The following is a 22,680-nucleotide window of genomic DNA, read 5'->3' on the forward strand; positions in this document are numbered from 1 at the left end:
TAAACCTTTACTTTGTACTTTTAAAAATCTTAGGTGTACTTTTACATTTTAAAAGTCCTTATTGAATTCATTGCAATATTGTTTCTGTTTTCTGTTTTGGTTTTTTGGCCACACTGCATGTGGGGTCTTAGTTCCCCAACTAGGGATAGAATCCGCAGTACCTGAATTGGAAGGTGAAGTCTTAACCATTGGACCACCTGGGAAATCCCTGCAATGTACTTTTTAATCTTAAAATAAAATAAATTAAAATCCTAACTTTCACTTTGATGTAATATTAGGTCTACAGAAAAGTTCTAAGATGGACACAAAGAATTTCAATACATTTCACCCTCATTCCCCAAACATCAACATCAAACCCCATACCCCACTCAAAGGGCTCAAACATACCTTTTGCGCACCAGGACTCAAAAAAACTACAGGGACTGAGACAGAACTGTGTTTGAGAGTCTCTCTGTGGGGGTATGGGTCAGCAGTGGACTGCCACAGAGCCAGGGACTCTGAGTGCAGCAGACTTGGGTGTGGTATAAGCCCTCTTGGAGGAGGTTGCCATTAACCCCACCATAGAGCTGCCAGCACTTACACAGAACTGGGGAAACAGACTCTTGGAGGGCACAAACAGAACCTTGTGTGCACCAGGACCCAGGAGAAAGGAGCAGCAACCCCACAAGAGACTGACCCAGACATGCCTATGAGTGTCCAGGAGTCTCCGGGGAGGTGTGGGTCGGCGGTGGCCTGAGGCAGGGTTGGCGGCACTGAGTGTAGCAGTGCCTCCTTGGGACCTTGTGAAGGAGGTCACCATTATCTTCATTACCTCCACCAGAGTTTGGCCCCAGGTAAATAACAGGGAGGAAACACAGCTCCACCCATCAATAGAAAATTGGATTAAAGATTTACTGAGCATGGCCCCGCCCATCAGAACAAGGCCCAGTTTCCCCCTCAGTCAGTCTCTCCCATCAGGAAGCTTCCATATGCCTTTTATCCTTCTCCATCAGAGGACAGACAGACTGAAAACCACAATCACAGAAAACTAACCAATCTAATCACACGGACCACAGCCTTGTCTAACTCAGTGAGACTATGAGCCACCCAAGACAGACGGGCCATGGTGGAGACTTCTGACATAATGTGGTCCACTGGAGAAGGGAATGGTAAACCACTTCAGTATTTTTGCCTTGAGAACCCCATGAACAGTATGAACAGGCTTTATTATAGTGCCTTTTAAAAAGTATTTATTTATTTGACTGCACCAGGTCTGGGACATAGGGTTTTCGATCTTCACTGCAGCATGTGGGATGTTTAATTGTGGCCTTGTGAGTCTCGTTCCATGACCAGGGATTGAACCCAGGCCCCCTGCATTGGGAGCACAGAGTCTTAGCCACCGAACCACCAGGAAAGACCCTATGGTGCCTGTTTTTAAGTCACCTTTGTTGAGGTAAATTTATGTACCATAAAATACACCCACCTTAAGCATAGAGTTCAGTGAGTTTTGACCACCACAGTCATCATATAGAACATTTCTATCACCCCCTCAAAAGTTTTCTCATACTGTTTTGTAGTCAGTTCCTTCTCATGGCCCCAGGCAACCACTAATTGCTCTGTCACTGTAGATTAGCTTTGCCTGTTCTAGAATTTCTATGAGCAAAACCAACAGTATGAATTCTTTTGAGTACAGCTTTTCAATAAAGTCTGTTTATTTTCTATAGAGTCTATTTATGTATATATGTGTCATAGTTTATACATTGTGTTGTAGATAACTGTGGAAAAGCGTAAAACAAGTAGGATATAATAATGGCTCATAAATTCCACTTATTAGCTATTTCAGGTTTAGTTGAACTCAAAATGAACTGAGTTTTTAGTATGTCTTTTCCCACTTCTAAAATTTTTACTTTAAAAAGCATAAAGACACTCAGAGTATCTTTTCATTATTGAGATGTCCCTACAGAGAACTCTAAAACCAAGCCTAGGAGGAGCCTTGTTGATACTTGGACCAGCTTGAACCATCTGTCACTTACACACACCCCTCCACCTCTCCTCCTGAAAAAGTCCAGTCCCTTTGTGTCCAATGGAGCTCACTTAACAAGCTCAGCCTCGCCCGGAATAAAAAGGACAATGGGCATATTGTGTCTTGCAGGTGTAGGAAAAGGGTGTTGAGGAGATTCTCACACCAGATGTCCCCTCAGCTCAAAGGGTATAGCATCAGGTTCCATAGGGTCCAGATCTCCTGCCACCTGATCATAGATTCGTTTTGCATCCTCATATCTGTCCTCAGGCCAGCGGAAGTCACAGGAGTCCTGACAAGCAAAGGTGGAGTTAGAACCATAGAGAGATGCTGTGGGTGAGTCATGATTGCAGCTCTGGGGGATACACCTTTCTGCTCTACTTCACAGGAAAGAAAAATGTTTTAGCTTCTACTTATAAAGGCAATTCCAACATATGCAAAGAGGATAGTGATTATAATAAACCCCTGTGAACCCATCACCTAATTTCAACAGTATCAACTTTTGGTCAATCTTGATTTATCTTTATCTCTATCTTCTCATCCCTTGCCCCCACTACCTGGAATTCTTTTCAAGCAAATCCAAGATAACTCATGATTTCATGTCAAAAAGCAATTTAAATGTCAGACATGTGAAACTTTTCTTTTTTAATATGGAACGCATCACAGATTTGCATGTCATCCTCACACAGGGCCCATGCTAATCTTCTCTGTGTCATTCCAGGTTTAGTACATGTGCTGCTGAAGCAAGTATGTGAAACTTTTAACGAGCCCACGATATCATCCTAAAGGAAATCAACACTAAATATTCACTGGAAGGACTGATGCTGGGGTTGAAGCTCCAATACGTTGGCTACCTGATGTGAGGAGCCAACTCAGTGGAAAAGACCCTGATGCTGGGAAATATTGAAAGCAAGAGGAGAAGAGAGAGACAGAGGATGAGATGGTTGAATGGCATAATCAACTCAATGGACAGGAGTTTGAGCAAACTCTGGGAGATGGTGAAGGACAGGGAAGCCTGGCCTGCTGCAGTCCATGGGGTCGCAAAGAGTCAGACACGACTTAGCAACAGAACAACACCACCACCAGTTATGGGAATTGTGCCATGTGAGTCTTGATCCTGTTGGTCTTATGAATATCCAAAACACTGTCTCATCAAAATAGAAGAGATAAAAGACCTGTAGGGTGGTCCTTACTGAGGATGTGCTTTGCCTTAGGTTTGGGAGAAAATTGTTGTTTTTGATCAGCAGACTTTAGAGCAAGGGGCCAAATATGGCTCGTTGCATGTTTTTGTATTGCCCAAGAATATTTTTTTACATATTTTAATTGCTGAGAAATATTTGTTAAAAAAGAGTGATACTTGTGACATGTGAGAACTATATGAAATTCAAATTTCGGTGTCCAAAAATAAAAGTTTTATTGGAAGTGAGTCGTAATTATTTATGTATTCTCTATGGCTATTTTTACGGCAGAGTTGAGTAGTTTTTAGGAAGACACTATCTCCTGCAAAGCCCAACATATTTACTATCTAGCCCTTTACAGAAAAAGTGTGCAGCTCTATCTGTGCTTTTAGAGGGCATATGTGTTCAGTACCATGGACAGCACCGCGCGATTTCCACAGTGGTAGGGAGGACGGTGCCCCGTTGGGAACGAAGTTACAGAAGGAAGTCTTTGGCCCACAGGTGCCAGAGCATTAGTCAAGGCCACACAGAAAGTCAAGAGCCAGTAGGTGGGGCTTAGTTGGTGGTCAAGGTGCCTGTTTGTGGTTTGTGCCTGCCCAGCCACCATCTTCATTTCCCTCTGGGTTCTACATCTCTCTCCCACTCTCAGTTCAGGGCACTGAGTGGGGCTGGCCTCTAATCCCAGATGCCATGCGTAGACACTGCCCCAGATTTGTCCAACTAGTATATATTCTATCTCCTGCCTCAGTGAACCAGCAACATTCAGCAACAACTATGTGAACCAAGCTAAACCACTAAGTGTCCGAGTTGGGGCTTTGGAGTGATTCGATAAGAGGCATTCTCCTTCTCTGAAGGTTGATAATCTAATAGGATAGAAACCTGGATTTGCTAGGGATTGTCTTAAGAGAGGAAATTCTGGGTGGGCCTGAAGACAATTCTATCCCTTGACTTTTCCATTGAGTGGGTCAAAAAAGTATTTCTCTCCATCTCTCTGCTGTAACCAGTATAGTGGAGATGGCTAGTTATCCAACCAAATACACACCTTCCTTCTTCCACAGTAACAGAATCTTAGTAGGGCACAGAGCTGCCAAGTAGACTGCATTTCCCAGCCTTCTTTGCAGTTAAGGTGTGGCCATGTCCATATTCTCACCAGTGGAATAAGAGCAGTGTGTACATTTCTGGGCCTGAACCATAAGTCAGGGTCATGCCTCTATCATGCTCTCTTTTTCCCATTCCCACAAGCTGAAACCCCCAGGGAACTGGCCCATCCATGTAAACTTGTTCAACTCACTAGAGGATAGCAGAGGAACACAATGGAAAGAACATGGGTTGCAGAATAACCATGTGCAGCACGGTCACTCCCCTCTGACTGCTACGTGAGAAAGAAACAGACTGTCTTGTTTTGGCCACTGGATTATGGCCAGGCCTCTTTGCTATAGCAGCTAGCTTACCTGAACTAATACGGGCAGTAGGAGGGGGATCTCTGGCACTAACTAGGAAATATTTCTGTGGATATAGATCTCCTCACCATCTGTACTTCATCGTAGAGTGGTCCCCAGGCCTGAGATGGAGCGTACACTCTTTCCACCTCATCATACAGGTGTCCAGGAAATGCCATATTCTCCTCCTCAAGAGCCCTGAGACCTGGAATTGGAGTGGGGGAGTAGTGATGATCAAACAGCTAGATCCAGATGTCAGGAGTATCAAAGGCAGGGAGGGGATGTTCCACTGTGCGCACCACTCACCTCGGGGATAAGACACCTCCTCCATCGTGGGGGGCAGCTGGGGGCTGAAGTCTCTCATGGAGTGGTAATATGGCTCTACGTCTGTTGTGCTAACCTGTCCACACACACCCACCAAAATAAAAACAAATTAAGTGTTTTCCATCCTCTGACTCCATCATTCCTGGAAAGCACAATGATTAACCCAAAGCTATTGGTGGGGTTTTAGTCACAGCCAATTCCGTCAGTGGGGTGTCAGGACCACCCCTCCTTACCGTGGAGCTGCGAGTATCCCGGTCTCCAGTCCACTGGCTCTCCTCGTATTCATTCCTGACTCGGTCCTCCTCCGACCTTCCAGGATGGTGGCACGGGGAGGCAGTTGGGCATTGACCCTCTGACAGCTGTCACCCTCAAACCTCCTCCCGAGTCTTCCTTACAGACAAATATCCCCACTTACCCTGTCTCTGTCTTCTCTGAAATGCCTGAGGGAAGTAGGGGAAAGGGGGTCAGAGATACACCCCTTGAGCCCACTTGGCCCTGGGAGACCTTCAGTATGCAGCAAACCCAGAGTTCCTATCACCCTTGGACCTCTGTCCCAGCAGGAGAAGGGTCTCTTCTCACCTTCAGCAAGACGCTTCAGTCTCCGCTGCCAGAGGAATCCCCCGACACAGGAGGCATTAGAAAGCAGCAAAAGACCTCCAGCAGCAAGCAGTACAGGCAGCAAGGGCATCTCTGAGGGTCCTGTGGGGTGGAAGTTACCCCTTAATGAGCCCAAACAATTGGTTTCAGACTTCAATTGTGGTTCTCTGAAAAAGCCTGTGCCTGACCAAGCAAAGCCCTCCTCCTAGGTCAGGGAAGCAGATGGACAGGGGTTTCTATGTCCACTCCTTTTTTTTTTTTTTAATTTTCTTGGCTGCACCACAGGGCATGTGGGATCATAGTTCCCTGATCAGGGATTGAACCTACACCCCTTGCATTGAAAGCACAGTCTTAACCACTGGACCACTGTGAAGACCACATGTTCACTCCTTTTGCCATCTCAGAGCAGGTGGCTCCTTTCTCAAATCAAGCCATTAGCAGTGCATCCTACCTATGTCCAAGCCCCGTGTATGGGCTCAAGCAGGAACTTCAGGTCCTTAGCTGGGCATTCAAGATCTTCTATTATCTGGCCTCTTCCCACATCTTCACTCTTGCCCACCAAATACTGACCCTCCAGTCACACAAAACTAACCACTGGCTGTTTGCAGAATCATTGAGGCAAACCCACACATTTAAGCCTTTGAATAGAGTAGAGTGTCTGTCTTTAAATGTCCTTTCATCTCAAGCAAGCTTCTATTCTTCTTTCAAACTTCATCTCAAATGACTTCCTCTTTGCACAAACTTCCATCTCAGACAAAATCAGAATCCTATGCTATATCCCTGAGGACAAGACTAAGTCCCTCTCAGCAGTCATCTGCTCAGCACTCATTTCCCCACCTCCTGGGACTCATTTTCCTTTGCCAGTCATTTCTCTCTGCTCTCAGTCTGGTTGGCTCCACAGGACTCCGTGGAGGACACATGGCCTGACTTGGCCGTTAAGAGTTCCCATCCCCATTCCCATGGTGATCAGTTCAAAGACTGGCATTTGACCCAAGGGAGATTTTTGGCAAAACACCTAGGACACACTTGGGTTAGTTGCTAAGAAGTGAAATAAAAGTGGAAGGTGTGGGAGGACTTCTTTGCCTTCTTAAGAGAAAAATGTGAGAAAGAAGTAATCAGAGTTGAAGCAAAGTTGAGAGAGTGGGAAACTGATCCTTGGTGAACATTTTGAGTACCTGAATCCAGCCACAATTGGAGTTTCAATTTCATGAGCCAAGCCATTCTTTTTATTGTCAACAACAACTGAATTTCTGTCATTTACAACCTTCTCAGACTCTAAAGGGGATTGATTATTTGCAAAAAGGTCATGATTGTCTCACTATATGCATAGTCTGAGGGCTTTCCTGGTGGGTCAGATGGTGAAGAATCCGCCTGCAATACAAGAGACCTGGGTTTAATCCCTGGGTCAGGAAGATCCCCTGGAGAAGGGAATGGTTACCTACTCCAATATTCTTGCCTGGGGAATCCCATGGACAAAGGAGCCTAACGACATTCTATCCATGGGGGTCACCAATAGTTGGACATAACTGAGCAACTAACATGCATAGTCTTAAGACTTCCCCCTACACTAACTCTGAGTTGAGCCATGCCACGTGCTTCAGTCAACAAGACACAATGAGAAGCTCAAAGGGAAATCCGTTATGGTCCAGTGGCTAAGACTCCACACTTGAAATGCAGAGGGTGTGGGTTCAATCCCTGACCGAGGAGCTAAGATCCCACATGCCTCATGGCCCGGCCCCCAATTTTTTTAATAATTAATATTTAAAAATTAAAATAAAAAAATAATCTGAAGCTTGAAAAGTGCCTATAAATTGGAACTTGTGCTCTCTTGCTGCTTTTAGGACTCCAGTGACCACCTCCATGTGAACAAGCCAAGGAAACACATGTGACCCCGTGATCTCCAATGTCCCAACTACAAGTCAGATTGCCAGACAAGTGAGGAGAGGCTATCCTAGATCAACAGGTTCCAGCAGAGCTGCCAGCTGACCATAGCCCAGAGCAGAACTGTTCAGCCACTCATAGAATCATGAGAAATCATGTTTGTTGCCATAAGTGCCCATGTTTGGGATAGTTTGTTATGCAGCAAAAACCAACTGACACAAGCTCTGCACAGGGAAGAGAGAAATTTTATCACATCCAGGTAAATTGGGAAAAAAGAAAATTTATCACACTCAAGGAAGAGGAAGAGCTCAGATATGAGTGCAGGCCTATGGGGTAGACTTAAGTCTTAAGGGACTATAGTCATAAGGCAGAGGAGGTGGGGTTAGAGACCAGAAAGTTGTTTTCAAGAGGGAGAGGGCTATCTGGGGATTGAGGACTTACCTGCAGGCTGCTCTGTGGGTAGCTGGTAGTCGGGTTCTCGAGAAGGTTGGTCTAGACCTGGGAGGTGGAGATGGAGAATGAAAATTAACATCAACAAGCTGAGATAAGCCTTAAATATTTCTACGTCTCCTATTAAGCTTTGCAACCCAGTTTTGAGACATATAGGAACTAATTTCTGACTTTAGGAATATTTCAAAGAGAACTGGAAATTGCTGATTATAATGATGATACTATTAATAGCCATTCTAAAGCTAATGCTAATAACAAAATAATAATAATATATTGTTGATGAGTGCTTTATGGTGTGGAAGCCTCCTTTAACCTGAATTGTCAATTTGGGGGATTAATTTTTAAAAACGCAGGGTTCTCTGGATGTCTTAATATAGGTATAAGTTTTAGAGCAAGGGAGGTGAATATAGTACTATTTTATGCTTTACTGCTTAAAGTGAAAACTGGGACAGTGAAAGAGGAGGCAACACTGTAGGGATGGGAAAGAGTCCTTACTTCCATGAGAAAAAAGCCTGCCCTATCAGAAAGAAAAAGGGGAAAAAAAGCAGGAGGAGAAGGGGGCGACAGAGGTTGAGATGGTTGGTTGGCATCACCGACTCGATGGGCATGAGTTTGAGCAAGGTCCGGGAGTTGGTAATAGACAGGGAAACCTGGCGTGCTGCTGTCCATGGGGTCGCCAAGAGTCGGAAATGACTGAGCGACTGAACTGAACTGATCAGAAGGGAAAAGAGAAAAAGGGAATTTTCATGGGGCAAAGTAAACAAAAAGTGAGTGGGGGGCATTTCTTTAAATTAGCATCTACATAGCACTAGCTTTGTACAGGGCCCTGTTCTAAGAGCTTTAGGTATATTAATTTATCTATTTCTTACAATTGTCTAAGATAGACCTGACTTTCAGAAACTGAGGTACAGAGACTGGATACACACTTTATCTTTACAGACTGAGGCCCAGAGATTATGCTGAGTCTTCAGTAACTTGCCTGAGGTCTCACACCTAGGAAGTTGCAGAGCTGGGACTTGAACCCAGGTTTGGTGGAACCAGGCTCTGTGTGATTGGCCACTGCACCATAGTAGTCTACCAGAGTCCAGATGTTCTCATTCATATTCAAGGAATTCATCCATGTCATTGAAGTTGCTGAATTTATTAACATAAAGTTGTTTGTAATATTTCCTAATTTCCCCTTAATGTCTGTAGGATCAGTAGTAATGTTCCCTTTTTCATTCCTTATATTGGTTAAGAATGGTGTCTTCTCTCTGTTTTGTCTTGATTAGCTCTATAAACATTTATCTTTTCAAAGAATTAGCTTTTGATTTCATTATTTTCTTCTATTGTTTTTCAATTTTCTAGTTCATTAATTTCTGTTCTTTATTATTTCCTTCCTTTTGTCTACTTTTGGTTTAATTGCCCTTCTTTTTCTAGTCTTTTTAGGACGGAAACTTAGTCAATTTGAAGACTTAAAAAATCTGAGAACCTAATGCTATAAATTTCTTGCTAAGCACTGCTTTAGCTGCACCTCACAATTTTCATTTGTTTTCATTTTCATTCAATTCAAATTCTCTTCAAATTTCCCTTGTGCCACTAATCACATTTAGACAGTATAGTCTAATGGCAAAAACTAGTCTCCGGAGTTCATCTGCCTGAGTTTAAATTTCATATGTAGCTCCTTCTACCTGTGAGAGCTTTGACAAGTTGATTAACCTCTCGACCTCAGTTTCTCCATCAGCAAAAAGGGTATAACAGTATCGACTCCACCCTATAAGTCTCTGAGTAATTCTGCAGACTGTGCAAGAATGTCCCTTCCCACCTGGGGTGGTGATCGAGATCTGGGACCCTTTGTCATCTAGTCCGCTGTCACCCAGGGCATTGCTGGCCAGCAACCAGATCCTGTATCGAGTAGAAGGCTGCAGCCCAGTCAGTGTGAAGGTGGTGGCCTGGGGTGGTAGGACATCCATGTAGAGGAACCCTGGAGTCCCCAGAGCCTCGTACCTGCATCAAAGGGAGGGCAGTCATTCAGGCAGGTACCCCGGCCCTATTGACTACAACCATTTCCTTTCATGATAGAGACCTACCTGATTTGGAACCTCTGCGGCAAGCCCCCGTCAAAGCCAGGCTTCCACTCCAGCCCCACTGAATGTGGGGTCATGCTCATGACCTTCAGTCCTGATGGCGGATCAGGGCGGCCTTTGAGGTAAGAGATGGGGGACATAGAGGATTCAGAAGGATTGTGGAAGATTCCTCCCAGATTCTTGCTAAGAATGACTTCAAATATACAGTTGAGTCTCATTATTCATGGTGGTTATGTTCTCTAAAGTCACTGGGAACATTCAATTAGCAAATACCAAGCCATTGCTTCCAAGGGAAATGCAGGCTTAGACTCCCACGAGCCTCCAGTCACAACATTTTCATCAGTCAATTAATGCATGATATTCTATTATGCAGAGAAGGAAATGGCAACCCACTCCAGTGTTCTTGCCTGGAGAATCCCAGGGACAGGGGAGCCTGGTGGGCTGCTGGCTATGGGGTCACACAGAGTCGGACACGACTGAAGCGACTTAGCAGCAGCAGCAGCAGCATTCTATTATGCCTGTTTCTGCTTAAAGACATCTTATTTAATATACCTTGTTGATTCATCAACATCAAATGAATTGCTGGAACTCAACACCTGTACAAAGCTTACCAAACACAAGTATTTTCTCCAAATGGTACATCTCAGCCTTCCTGAGCTTAGGAACACCAGACAGCACTTTAGTGCTGTGGTTGAGGGCCATTTTATATGGCAAAACAATTAACAAAAAGCACAAAGGTGCAAAAAAATGAGAGCTGTAAGAAGGCAGAATGTCGCCTTGTTCCACCTCTGCTGAAAATGTACTCATTGGGTGACTCAAATTTTTCATCCCCTATTTACAGTCCCCTGAATGTCTGAAGCAGAATGAGTATTGATTTGGGAGTTATGAATAAACTCTAACAAGTAGGCAAAACTGCAAATACAGACACCGCTAATGATGACGATTGACTGTATGACACATGTTTCTTGTAGTGGACTTTTGTGTCTATCTCATATCCATTCCCCTCATTTCTTCTGGTTACAGAACACTGAATACCCATTGGAGAGTCACTTGCCCACATTATCAGGCCACGTGCATCTGATGGAAGTGACTCCACTCCTTGTAGGGTGGACACATGACTGGGTCTGGCCAACAAGAGCAACAATTAGGTTGTCTTCCTTTCACCACCTGATTGGTTCAGGAATGGGCTGGGAGTCAAGGGGAGCCAGTGGAATGTTAATTCTAGTACTTTCATACCACTGTTAGGAAGCCTTACAAGATAGCCAACACAGAGAAAAGGAGTCCAGAGAGATGGAGAGTTCTTGATGACAGCTGAACCTAGATCCAGTGACTCCTAAAAATCTACTTTTCAGTTGCATTGCATTTAGTCACTCAGTCATGTCCAACTCTTTGCGACCCCGTGGACTGTAGCATGCCAGGCTATTCTGTCCATGGGATTCTCCAGGCAAGAATACTGGAGTGGGTTGTCATTTCCTTCTCCAGGGGATCTTCCCAGACCAGGGACCGAACCTGTGTCTCCTGCACAGGCAGGTGGGTTCTTTACCACTGAGCCACCAGGCTTGGGGCAATAAGAAACCCCTTCCATTTTTTCCTTTGTTGTCAGTTTCCCTAAAAATCCAGTCTCCATTGGGACTTTTGAAGCAGGCAAAAAGTCCATCCTCATTCATAAACACTTCTCAGGTTTCAGAAATACTGTCATTCTGGGACCAACCAGAGACTAGGGGATTGACTTAGGGGATTACCCTCCCAGCAGCCTCCCAGCCTTCTCCCGCCATACTGATGCTGACGAGTTGAATGTTGGTGTGGTCCGAGCCGAGGGGGTTGGTGGCTATGCATGTGAAGAGGGCATAGTCCTGGGCTGCAGACACGTTGGCAATGGTCAGAAGGCTGCTGTGGACGCCACCCTGGTGGTATGTGTGCTCTGTGTACCTGGAGAGGAGATGCAGCCGGGACTCAGGGAGGGTGACTGAGGCTGGGGGATCAAAGTTAGGGCTGGAGTGCTACCTGGTTCAGCCTGGGCTCACCTTGGATCCTGGAGATCCAGAGGGACCCCGTTTTTGGTCCAAGTGAAGATGATGTTGGGGACACCTCGGGCACGACAGTGAAGGGTGGCAGAACTAGTGCTGTCCCCAGCTGCAGCCACTTTCGTTAGGGGAGCGGGATGCTCCACGTGGGGGGCAACTAGAGGGGTTGGAGGTCAACATGAGGTGTATGGAAGGACATGATATGTGGATTTAGTGGCAGGCCTTGAAGTTAGGGCTTTGGATGTTACTCACATCTGACAACAAGACGGACCAGCCCTCGGGCTGGAGGTGCCACCCCATTGTCCACAATGCATTGGTAAGCACCAGCCTGGGTCAGCTTGGCATGGTGAATACGAAGACGCCCTGTGGATCCCTTTGACATCTTCTCCATGTCATCTAGACTCTGGTCCTCCCCTTCTTCTCCCTAGAGGTTCAAGACTCGGGAGATTGTCCCCAGGTCCAGCCCCAGCTCCATTAGCCCTCAAACTGGGTCCCCGTCTATAGCCTCTTTCTCCCAGCCACAATCACCCTTCCTAGCAAAGAAAACATTTCCCTGTCATTCCACCCAATCATTCATTTATTTATCCAACCATTCATGCATGGATCCATCCATTCAGTCACCAATCCAGTCAACTACTCATCCATCCATTTACTCAACCATTCTTGCTTGGAACCTTCTATCCACCCATCCATCAATGTATCGTTCTTCCATCCACTTCCATCTGTTCTTCCATCCACTCATTCATCTATCTACTAACTCATCCACCCACCACGTATCCATCCATATATCCACCCATGTACCCCCCACCCGCCTGGTTATTTATTCACTTATCCACTACCCATTTACCATTCAACAGTTAGCTGTTGGAGCATGTCCTGACAACTACAAAGTTATATAGAGTCATAAAGATGTGACCCCCTCCTCCCGAGGAGCTTACAGTCAAGAAATCACATCTCCCAGCCCACACCTCTATTTATCGAAGGTTAGATCCTCACCAGCCTCTCCCAGTTGAACATCCCAGGAAGGATGGGATTGGCATCCACAGTGCAGACTATGTCCACAGAATCCCCAATATTCACCTCAGTGGGGTCTTGGAGAGCTCGGATGGTGGGAGCATCTAGGGAAGGCAGGAGCTTGGGGAAGGCATTTGGACCCAGACAGGCCATGGTGGAAGAGGGCCCCAGGTGGGAGGGGTGTCTTAGAAGTGCCCAGGAAAGTTATGAGTGTGATCAAGTCTGCCTTTAGAATAAAGTTCTCGGTGTTAGTGAGGTTGTCCCCACCGTCTACTATGCCACTGTAGTGACAAGAGTAGGTTCGATGGACTTCAAAGAATTGTGTGGAGTGGGCTTGGCTTCCTGACCGGAATAGGTGGGCAGAGATTCTACAAAGGGTCTCTCTAATGGGCACGTTTCCCAAAGTGGGCGTGGCTCTGTCACGGTAGGATCTCCCAGAATGGGGAGGTTTCCGGAATTGGTACATTCCTTGGGTGGGCGGAGCTTCCACAACGAGGAAACTCCACAGCGGGCAAGATTCCCTGGGTGGGCGGGGCTTCCGTGATGGGCGGGGCTCCCAGAGCTCCTTAGTTTCCTACGGTGATGAGGGGTCTCACATTGTACATCCAGTCTCACGAGAGCTTCCGCCGTGCCCTCCGAGTTCTGACAGTGCAACTGGTAGAGGCCATCGTCACCGCGGGTCACATTCCATAGCTGCAGCGCTCCACCAGACAGGATACGATGCCGAGGGCCGCCAGCTGGGGGAAGTAAAGGTGAGGAGCTTGCTAAATCCGCCCTCAACCCCTCCGGGAGTCCTGGAGACCTGCGCTCCTCTCCGTGCCCCCTCCGTGCACCTGGGCTGAGTCGGTAGCCGCGGAAGGTCCAGTTGAAGGCCTCTGGGGCGGGGTTGGCAGACACGGAGACAGGCAGCAGTGCCTCGCCCTGCTCCACCGCGGTCACCACAAGCACCTGCTCCCCCAGGAACTCTGGAGGGTCTGCGGATGAGGAGGGCCCGTGGGGAGTCAAGATTGTTAAGGTTCGGGCCGGGGATGGATTTGAGATCAGGTGCAGGTAGAAAGGGTTAAAGTCGAGGTCTCCCCGAGATTTTAAGTTTGTGCACAAGGGAGCGATTAAGTTCAGAGCTGAGGTGTGGGGTTAAGTTCAGAGAGACCAGAGTCAGACTGAAGGATGGAAACAGGGTTCGGGATGCGGGTCAAGGTCAGGGTTTAGGATACAGGACAAAAAAAGAAGATGGGGGATGGGCAGGATAAGAATCGGTGCAGGGTCGAGTGTCAGGATAAAGAGCAGGAAAGTTTCTGAAGTTAAGAATGGAAGTCAAAGTATCCAGATATTGTACTATATTGTATTGTATATTATAACCCAAGTATTGTAATATAGGTCAGATAGGAATCAAGAGGAATGCCAGGCTTGCGCACATACACAGCACGTTGAGGCGGTAGAAGGCGCTCACGGTTTCCCGCAGCTCGCTGCTGTGGGCGCTACAGGTCACGCGGTGGCCGTGGTCGCGGGATGAGAGTCTCAGAAGGACGCTCCTAGCGGCGGCGGAACCTTTGAATGGAGCCCGGCGGGGCTGGGCGGCCACACCTTCCAGCCTGCGGACGGGGCGGGGAGCGGGACCAGAGCCAGAGTCTGGGTACTGGGTGCCGGGTACCGGGCAAGTCGGGTGGGGGCAGGTTTCTGACTAAAGGAATGCGATCAGAACCGGGGAGGGACGGGGTTTCTCGCACTCACCTCTCCCCCTCCTTGTCCCACGACAAGTTGACTGGAGGGTTGCTGCTAACGCTGACGCACGTCAAGTTTAAGGCATCCCCGGGGCGTAGCGTCGACGCGTTGGCCAGGATCGTCACATTAGTCGGGGGGACTTCGGGAACCGGTGGGAGAAGCGAGGCTCAGAGGTGAACAGGAGACCGGCCGGTTTCCGCCGGGTAGGGACCCAGACCCCGCCCAGCCGCGAGCGCGTCCCTGGCTCTTCGGCATCCACCCCTCTTCCAGCTGCCCCCACCCCCGCCCCACCAGGAAGGCTTCCGCTCAGTTCCCCGCCGCAGCCAAGTCCTCCCTCCCAGCCCGGCAGCGCGCCCCCTCACACTGCACCACGAGCTGCGTGGACGCGCTGAGCTGGCCGGCTTTGCACGTGAACTTGGCCTGGTTGTCCGACGGACCAGTGATCAGCACCAGCTCTCGGGAGAAGATGCTCCCCGACTTCTCCACACTTCCCAGCTGCACCCGCCGTGGTTCCTGGGGCGGCCGCGGTTCGGTCACGGTGCGCGAGTCCTAAGGGCCGAGACTGACTGGGGGACCACGGGGAGCTCTGCCTTCCCCCCTCCCGCCCCCACTGGGACGTCTCCATTATGTGGGCTGCCGCCAGCTCAGATAAATAAAGCCGTTGTGTGATGAGGAAAAGGCGCCCCCTTCGGCGAGCATCGGCTAAGGCAGAGGAATCGGGACTAGAATTGAGCAGATTCCACCCGGCATCTCTCCCGCCTACTGGGCCCCTGGAGCCCCGAGGTTTTGCAGTCTGAACCCGCCTCCAGTCCCACGCTTCACCCCCAACTCCCGCCCCGCTTCTCTGCTCTCTGGAGGCCTGCAATTGTCGGTGCCCTCGGCCGACCCTCAGCCCCACTCCTCGAAATTCATTCCAGCTATATTTACCAAACCTCCTACACAGGGAAACTCCCTTGGAATTCCCAAACCTTTCCCAGAATTCCTTCAATTTTGCCTCTCCTTAACTCTTTTTCTTAAAATCCCCACCTTCCTCAACGATTTCTTTTAATGTTTTCCTTAATTCCATTTCCTGGTCACAGATTTCTGAATCCCCCAATGGCCTTTTATTATCCTAGTCCTTTACTAGAATCCTTTGTGCTGCCCCAGTTCTTGGCATTTCCCCATCCAATTAAACGAGAGTCCCTTGGACAGAGATCAAACCAGTCAATCCTAACGGAAATCAACCTTGAATGTTCAGTGGAAGGACTGATGCTGAAGCTGAAGCTCCAATACTTTGGCCACCTGATGCAAAAAGCCAGCTCATTGGAAAAGACCCTGATAATGGGAAAGATTGAGGGCAGGAGGAGAAGGGGGTGACAAAGGATGAAGTGGTTGGATGGCATCACTGACTCAATGAACATGAGTTTTCACAAACTCTGGGAGATAATGAAGGACAGGGAAGCCTTGTGTGCTGCCGTCCATGGAATTACGGAGTCGGACACAACTGAGCAACTGAACAACAACAAAATGAAATTGAATTTCATTCCTAGAATTCCTACTCTTTCCCCCAGAATTTCCACTAGATTCCTAGTGGATATTCCTAGTTTCCCACGATTCTCCAAGAATTCAGTCAGAATTCTTAAATTTTAATGGAATTTAATTTTCTTACTCCCAATCCCAAGAATTCAACTTCATATTAGTGATTTTTCAAATGTTCTGTAGAATTACTAGTCTTTCCCCCCTAATTTCTAGCCTTTACCCACTGTTGTCTTTGTTTCTGGAATTCTTAGTCTTTCCCTAAAATTCTAGCCATTTTACCTGAATCCCAAGGTTTCACCAGAATTTCCTTTAATTTTAATGAAATTTATTGCCTTTTCTCTAGATTTCTCATTCCTGATCCAGAATTCTTTAATTCTAGAATTCTCACTGTTTTCCCAGAATTTCCTCAGTTTTCCTAAAACTGCATTTAATTCTCATGGCGTTTGTCTTTTCAATTCCCTGCCGAAACTCAAAATCTCCAGTATTCTTCAAGAAACTCAGGTTTCCCTAGACTCTGGAGGAGAGAAGGAGCTTCATCTTTCCCCCATGTTCCTGGCTGCCCCACAACACTTCTTGCTGGGCACCGACCTTGTACCAGGTGAGGGAAGGGTCTGGGTTGCCTCCAATGGCCAGACACACCAGCCTCACCCGGTTCCCAGCCCGGAGGCGCTGCCCCTCTGGGGGGCCCTCAATCCACAACTTCTGGGCAGGATCTGTGGGGAAAGCCAGGTAGAGTGACTTTTCTCTCTGGGCTGGGGCCTGAGGTTGAGGGTCTCAAAGGCTTGGGGTACCCCCGGGCAAGGGTGGAGGCTCACATTTCACATTTAGGGTGAGCGACTTCTTGAAGGTCTCTTTGGTGAAGGCCTCGCTAAAGGCCTCACATGTGAGGGTCAGACCGTTGTCCTCCCGTCGCGCCAGGAATGTCAGGTTAGACATGGAGATGTGGCCACCATGCAGGCCCTAGCAGGGATTGGGCTTCAGATTTGGGGGACTAGGGCACCCCCATCCATGATACCAATGACCTGGGTCCAGCCCAGGTCACAACAGGGACCCATGAATCATCTCCACCGACTCATCTGTTAGACCCAGGGGGCCCCAGATTCCAGTCCAGACTCCCCAGGGATCAAGGTATCCCAGATGCCAGACCCCTCCTCTCCCAGATCCGGAAGATGTGCCCTCAGCTCCCTCTACCCTCGGACCCAGGAGCCTGACCCCCGCCTCACGTCCATGACCGTCTCCTCGCTGGGCTGCAGCTGCCGCCAGCCCAGCCACCATCGCAGGAGGACCCGCGGGCGACTGGACTTGGTGATGCAGGAGAGTGTCACGTTCTTGTTCTCAGACTGGGACGCAGATCCCAAGATAGTAATGGCGCTGGGGGGAACTGCAGGGATGAACGGAGGAGAGACCCTAAGCTGGGCTGGATGGCTCACAGATCAGCCCAGACAGACAGGAGACTGGGGACAGATGATGAGGGCTTTGGCATCCGACCGGCATGGTTTGGGGGCACAAACAGATGGTTCCCTGGGGCACAGACTGACGACAGATGGGCAGCTGGCACCGGGACTCACAGGTGACCTGCAGCGTGACCCCGCGTTCCTGAATCCCTGAAGATACGCTGTTGTAGGCCTCGCAGCTGAGCCTCGCCCCGTGGTCTTCCGGCCTCACGATCATCACTAAGAGGCTGCGGGCCACCGCCTGAGCATGTTCTGTGCCCCACGCTGTGGACACGGGCTGGCCATTCTGCAGACACGGACAGGCCTGGGCCAGCTCAGGGCCAGCGCCTGGCCCCCACCCTTCCCCCCACCTCCATGCCGCCCCTGCCCTCACCTTCAGCCACTGCAGTGTGGCTAGCGGATTCCCTCCTCGGGCGGTGCACGACAGCTCCAAGCTTTGCCCTGCCCGCACCTGCCCCTCATCCAGGCCTGGCCATTCGATGACGGGGGGCCCTGGGGGGACTGGGGAGCAACAGTCACTCAGTGGGCCTGGGGAGTCCATCCATTCTTTCCAAGCCCCACAATCTGCCTTTGAACCCCCATGATTCCCCCTCGAGAACCTGAGCTTTCCATAATCCCTGTGCTCCCCGGGCCCCCCATTTCCTGTTCCCCATCCCTAGTGCCAACGGCCGACTCAGTTCTCCACTTACACAGAATATTCATGGTGAATGAAGCCTTGATAGGGGTATCCAAAGCTGGGCTGGATCCCTGACAGACCAGTAACTGCCCATTATCCGAGCTCTGGGGTGTCACCCTAGGGTGGGAAGTTGGGGTTCTTAAGTCAGTTATTATCTGAAATTTGGGGAGTCAAAGTACAGAGGTGGGGATCCCAGGTCCCCGCACCTAGTTTAAGTATCTATGGTGATTTCCTTTAGGAGCTAGAGCTCCGTGGAAGAGAGCTGGGGGTCAGCAGTAAGAATGGAGGTCCCAGAGGCCCAAACCTGGCCAAAACCTTTGTACTTGATACTCTGGAGCTAGAGTTCCCACGAAGAAGTTTTAGAGCATCCAGGTGGGGAATTGGGTCCCAGATGTACCTACCAGACCCAAGTTCCCATGCATGAATCCCTGGGATATGGGGTTTTCATGGAGAAACTTGGGGGATCAGGCTGAGCGGGGGGCATCCCAGTTTCCATACCTGGCTGTGGCCTCCGTGGTGAAGAGTTTCTGCTGGGACCCCTCATTCACATTAGCAGAGATACCGGAAATTGTTTGTCCACCTTGGGGTTAACAAGAAAGCTAGAGGAGAGGCAGGTTTTCCCCAGGGTAGATCCTGGAGACCTGGCCTGAAAGCCTTCAGGATGGATATACAGTCCCCTCCCTCCTGGTTCTGGAGGAGAAACACCAGCTTCATTTCCTCTGCACATTCTGGCTTCCTTGAATTCTGGAGGCCCCAGGACTGGGTCCTGGGCCTCTCCTGTCCCCTCCCCTCCTTTCCAGGTTGTATTACCCACCCGCAGCTTCTTGTGTCTGCCCCCAAAAGACACACATATCTCTGTCCGGAGCCTCAGCCTCTTTCCTGAGTCCTGGTCCAGCAATTATGCAAAATTCTCAGTGCCTTGCCCTGGATGTCCCCTCCCACTCACCGGGTCCCACACCAGCGTCAGCATCTCCCCACGTCTGCTCCTGCATCCCATCTCAGGAAGGCCCTGGGCAGGGATACACCCCCTCCCCACTCCAGGGGCTTCATGCTGCCCCCACCAGTTCACCCACACTCACTCAAGAGAAAGGTGATGTCAGGTGCTGGCTTGGCATCCCCAGACACACAGCTGACCGTGTACTCCTGCCCAGCTACCCATGTGACCGTGCTCCCTGCCTCGGGGGTCAGCTGAAGCACCTTGGGGGGCACTGGTGAGAAAGGGTCTGGGGTGAGCTGGAACCACCCAGAGGGATATGAGGATTTAGGCTTTGAGTCTGAGAAAGGGGGGCAGGGTTGGAGGCTTGGACTCCCCCACTCTGGAGATGGCGAGGGCGGAAGTCCAGACTCATGGGTCCTGGGGGGTCTCTCATTCATACCTAGGATGGAGAGGATCACTCTGGGAGACACGAGCTCAGGGCCTGTCTCTGAGCGGCCAACCTGGCACTCATACTCTGCATCGTCGCTGAGGTCACACGCTTCAATATGCAGGTGAAATTCACCTGCGGGTAGAACCCAAGGTCAGGGCCAAGGTCAGCCTGGGCTGGTAGCTCAGGATCTCAATGTCTGGTCCCCTACCTTTAGCAGGGTCTCCCTCCAGGCGATACCGCGGGAAACTGGGGATCCTAGGATCAGGGCCGAGGAGCAGCCCGTCTTTGGCCCATTGTACTGCGCTGCCAGGGGCACGGACCCCGCACCGCAGCTCAGCAACAGCCCCCTCCACCACCGTCAAGTTTTCGGGCAGAGCCCAGAAGCCTCGGGGGGCTGAGGCCGGGATCGGCACCTGGGTCAGGCCTGGGGACACAGAGATATCAGTAGGAGAGGGCAGAGAGTCTGTCTGGAGAAGGGGCCGTGGGAATGAGGGTCACCTGGCTCTGGTCACGGCCCAGGATCCCACTCACCTGTCGTCAGAAGCCCCAGGAGCAGCAGTGCAGCCTTGATGCGGATCCTCAGGGCCATCCCAGGTCCTCTGTCTTTGGTGTCCACGGTGTCCACGCCCACCTCCTGCGTCTGCCTGCCTTTCTCTGGGCCCCTCTTTATGTCTGCCCTTTACTTTTCTCTTTGTTTCTCTTTTTCTATTTGTCTCCCTCTTTTTCTCTTTCTCTATTTCTCTCTTCCTGCCCTAGGTCCCCTTCTGCTCTCCCTCCTGTATTCTATCTCACGCTCCTTCCTGCTCTAAGGTTCTCTTTCTCTCTGTCTCTATCTCCTTCCCCAAAGTCAGTCTCTGTTTCTCTTTTTGCTCTCATGCCACTCCCACCCCTGGGCTCCACTCACAGCCCCTCAGGGAGGACTCACCGCTGAACCCGGCAGGCCCCGTGAGCCCAGGAGAGCCATGATGCAGTCAGTGGCAGAACTGGGCCCGTATTCAGTCGATCTCGTCCTTACACTGCTCATCCTCACCTCCCCCAGGCACACTCTTGAGTCTCCAGCTTCAGGCCTCTGCCGGAGGGCTCCTCCCAGCACAGCTGGAGCAAGAAATCCCCTGTCAGCACATGCCAGGCACATTCCTCGGTCCCTCCCCAGCCCCCATGACCCCGGGGGCCTGTCTTGGCCAGGGGTAAATGGGAGCAGGTCAGACCCAGGAGGTCCCAACACAGCATGGGGAGCAGAGAGCTGGGCCCAGCCTGGGGCTAAGACTCCCCTACTTTTCCTACCCTGGTACCTGAACTTCAAGTCCCTTCCTTTCTTCCTTTTTTTTTTTAATTAAAAAACTTTAAAAAATAATTTTACTTGTATATTTTTTGGCTGTGCTGAGTCTTCGTTACTGGACAGCTTTTCTCTAGTTGCAGATAGTGGGGGCTACTCTCTAGTTCCGGTGCACAGGCTTCTCATTATGGTGGCTTCTCTTGTTGCAGAGCATAGGCACTAGGGCATTTGGGCTTCAGTAGTTGTGGCCTGTGGGCTCAGTAGTTGCCTCTCCCCGGCTCTAGAGCACAGGCTCGGTAGTCATGGTACAGGGGCTTAGTTGCTCCGAAGTTATGTGGGATATTCCTGGATCAGGGATCAAACTTGTGTCTCCTGCATCAGCAGGTGGATTCTTTACCACTGAGTCACCAGGAAAGCCTCTCTTCCTTCCTTGAGTAGACAGCTCCCTCTCAATGAGATCATGAATCTCTGCTGAGGAGTGTGCAAGTGTGTGTGTGAGAGACTGGGAGAGTACATATATATGTGCACACACATGTGTGAAATGCACGTAAGTGAACATGCCTGGGGAAGTTGATAGTGAACTGTGATCTGTGAAAACTTGTGCTCTGTGTGTGTGTGTGTGTGTGTGTGTGTGTGTGTATAAGTGTTTCAGGTGTAAATGCGCTAGGCAATCAGAGTGGGTGGGAATGAAAGGTAGGGTCCGAGGCCACCAGCCCTGAGCCCAATGTGCAAACGCTTTGGCACGGGTCTTGTGAGTTCTAGTTCACATAGTGTCCCTTGGTCTCTTTCTCTCTTCTTTCCTTCTGGATGTCTCTGTCTCTCTCCCTCCCTCAGTTCATCTTGATTTATTTTCTTTTCTCCACCACTTTGAGACTGTCCCTCTCTGACTCTGTGTCTTTCTCCCCGTCTCTCTCCATTAGGTGGTTACCTCTCAGCCAGCCTTTAACTCTGTCACTGTCTGTGCCTGTACACCTCTCCATTTTTCTCTTAAATATTAATTTATTTGGCTGTACTCGGTCATAGCTGTGGCGTGCAGGATCTCTAGTTGTGGCATATAAGCTCCAGTTCCCTGACCAGGAATCGAACCCAGGCCCCCTGCATTGGGAGTGAAGAATCTTAGTCACTGGACCACCAGGGAAGTTCCGTTGTCTTTCTCTTTCTGTTCTCATCTGTACCTCTCTCCCACCCGATGCTCTGTCTCTCACACACGCCAGGAGCTCAATAAATATTTGTTCTCAGTCAGCCTTGGACTACGCCTCTTTCTTTTATTCATTTCTCCATCTTTGAGTCTTCCTGACTGTCACATATTTGAATTTTACAACCATATGCTGGTTGGCCTGCCCTCCCCACCCCAGTGTGCGCCCATACACCCACACGGGATAAGCTTCTTCTGCCTGCTCATCTCCTGCAGGAATTGGAACTGCTCGCTTTCTCTCTCTCTCCCCTCCACGACCCCCATCTGGTCCTTCTCCCTACACAAGACGAGGCATCTGCGCTGAGCCCCCACAGCTCCATCCTTGACTCTAGTCTCGTCTGTCTTCTTCCCTCCCATTATTAACTCCTTGCCCTCCTCCCACATTTCCTCTCCCAACTGGCCCCATGCCTCCTGGGGAATGGGCTGGGTGCACAGCTGGAGGTTCTGTCATAGGGCCGTCACCAGATGGTGTCCCTCAGGGCCCGGGCATAGGGCTGTCC

At 49.6% G+C, this 22,680-nt stretch overlaps 1 protein-coding gene and 1 non-coding gene across 3 annotated transcripts; both read right to left on the minus strand.

The window, feature by feature from the left end:
- Window positions 1–897: 897 nt before the first annotated feature.
- Window positions 898–20,744, minus strand: NPHS1 (NPHS1 adhesion molecule, nephrin). Of its 2 annotated transcripts, XM_065925789.1 has the most exons (29): window positions 20,241–20,744; window positions 19,918–20,133; window positions 19,719–19,841; window positions 19,422–19,550; window positions 18,841–18,922; window positions 18,356–18,459; window positions 18,040–18,167; window positions 17,781–17,952; window positions 17,436–17,593; window positions 17,028–17,172; window positions 16,801–16,925; window positions 15,057–15,243; window positions 14,704–14,833; window positions 14,392–14,564; window positions 13,806–13,946; window positions 13,569–13,709; window positions 12,955–13,076; window positions 12,211–12,382; window positions 11,959–12,115; window positions 11,712–11,863; window positions 9,938–10,049; window positions 9,673–9,854; window positions 7,860–7,916; window positions 5,520–5,639; window positions 5,356–5,380; window positions 5,174–5,249; window positions 4,923–5,016; window positions 4,706–4,821; window positions 936–2,291 (listed from the first exon to the last, which is right to left on the minus strand). In XM_065925789.1, the coding sequence occupies exons 1-29, from the start codon at window positions 20,296–20,298 to the stop codon at window positions 2,160–2,162; spliced, it is 3,729 nt and encodes a 1,242-aa protein (XP_065781861.1). In that variant the 5' UTR covers window positions 20,299–20,744; the 3' UTR covers window positions 936–2,159. The 2 variants fall into 2 exon arrangements, with proteins under 2 accessions (XP_065781862.1, XP_065781861.1); XM_065925790.1 differs by lacking the exon at window positions 13,806–13,946 and having other exon boundaries at window positions 898–2,291.
- LOC136162126 (U6 spliceosomal RNA) lies at window positions 2,644–2,746 on the minus strand. The gene has a single exon (XR_010661969.1). It is a non-coding gene; the product is annotated as a U6 spliceosomal RNA (small nuclear RNA).
- Window positions 20,745–22,680: the final 1,936 nt, after the last annotated feature.

The sequence above is a fragment of the Muntiacus reevesi genome, chromosome 2 (assembly GCF_963930625.1).
Source record: "Muntiacus reevesi chromosome 2, mMunRee1.1, whole genome shotgun sequence".
Lineage (NCBI taxonomy): Eukaryota > Metazoa > Chordata > Mammalia > Artiodactyla > Cervidae > Muntiacus > Muntiacus reevesi.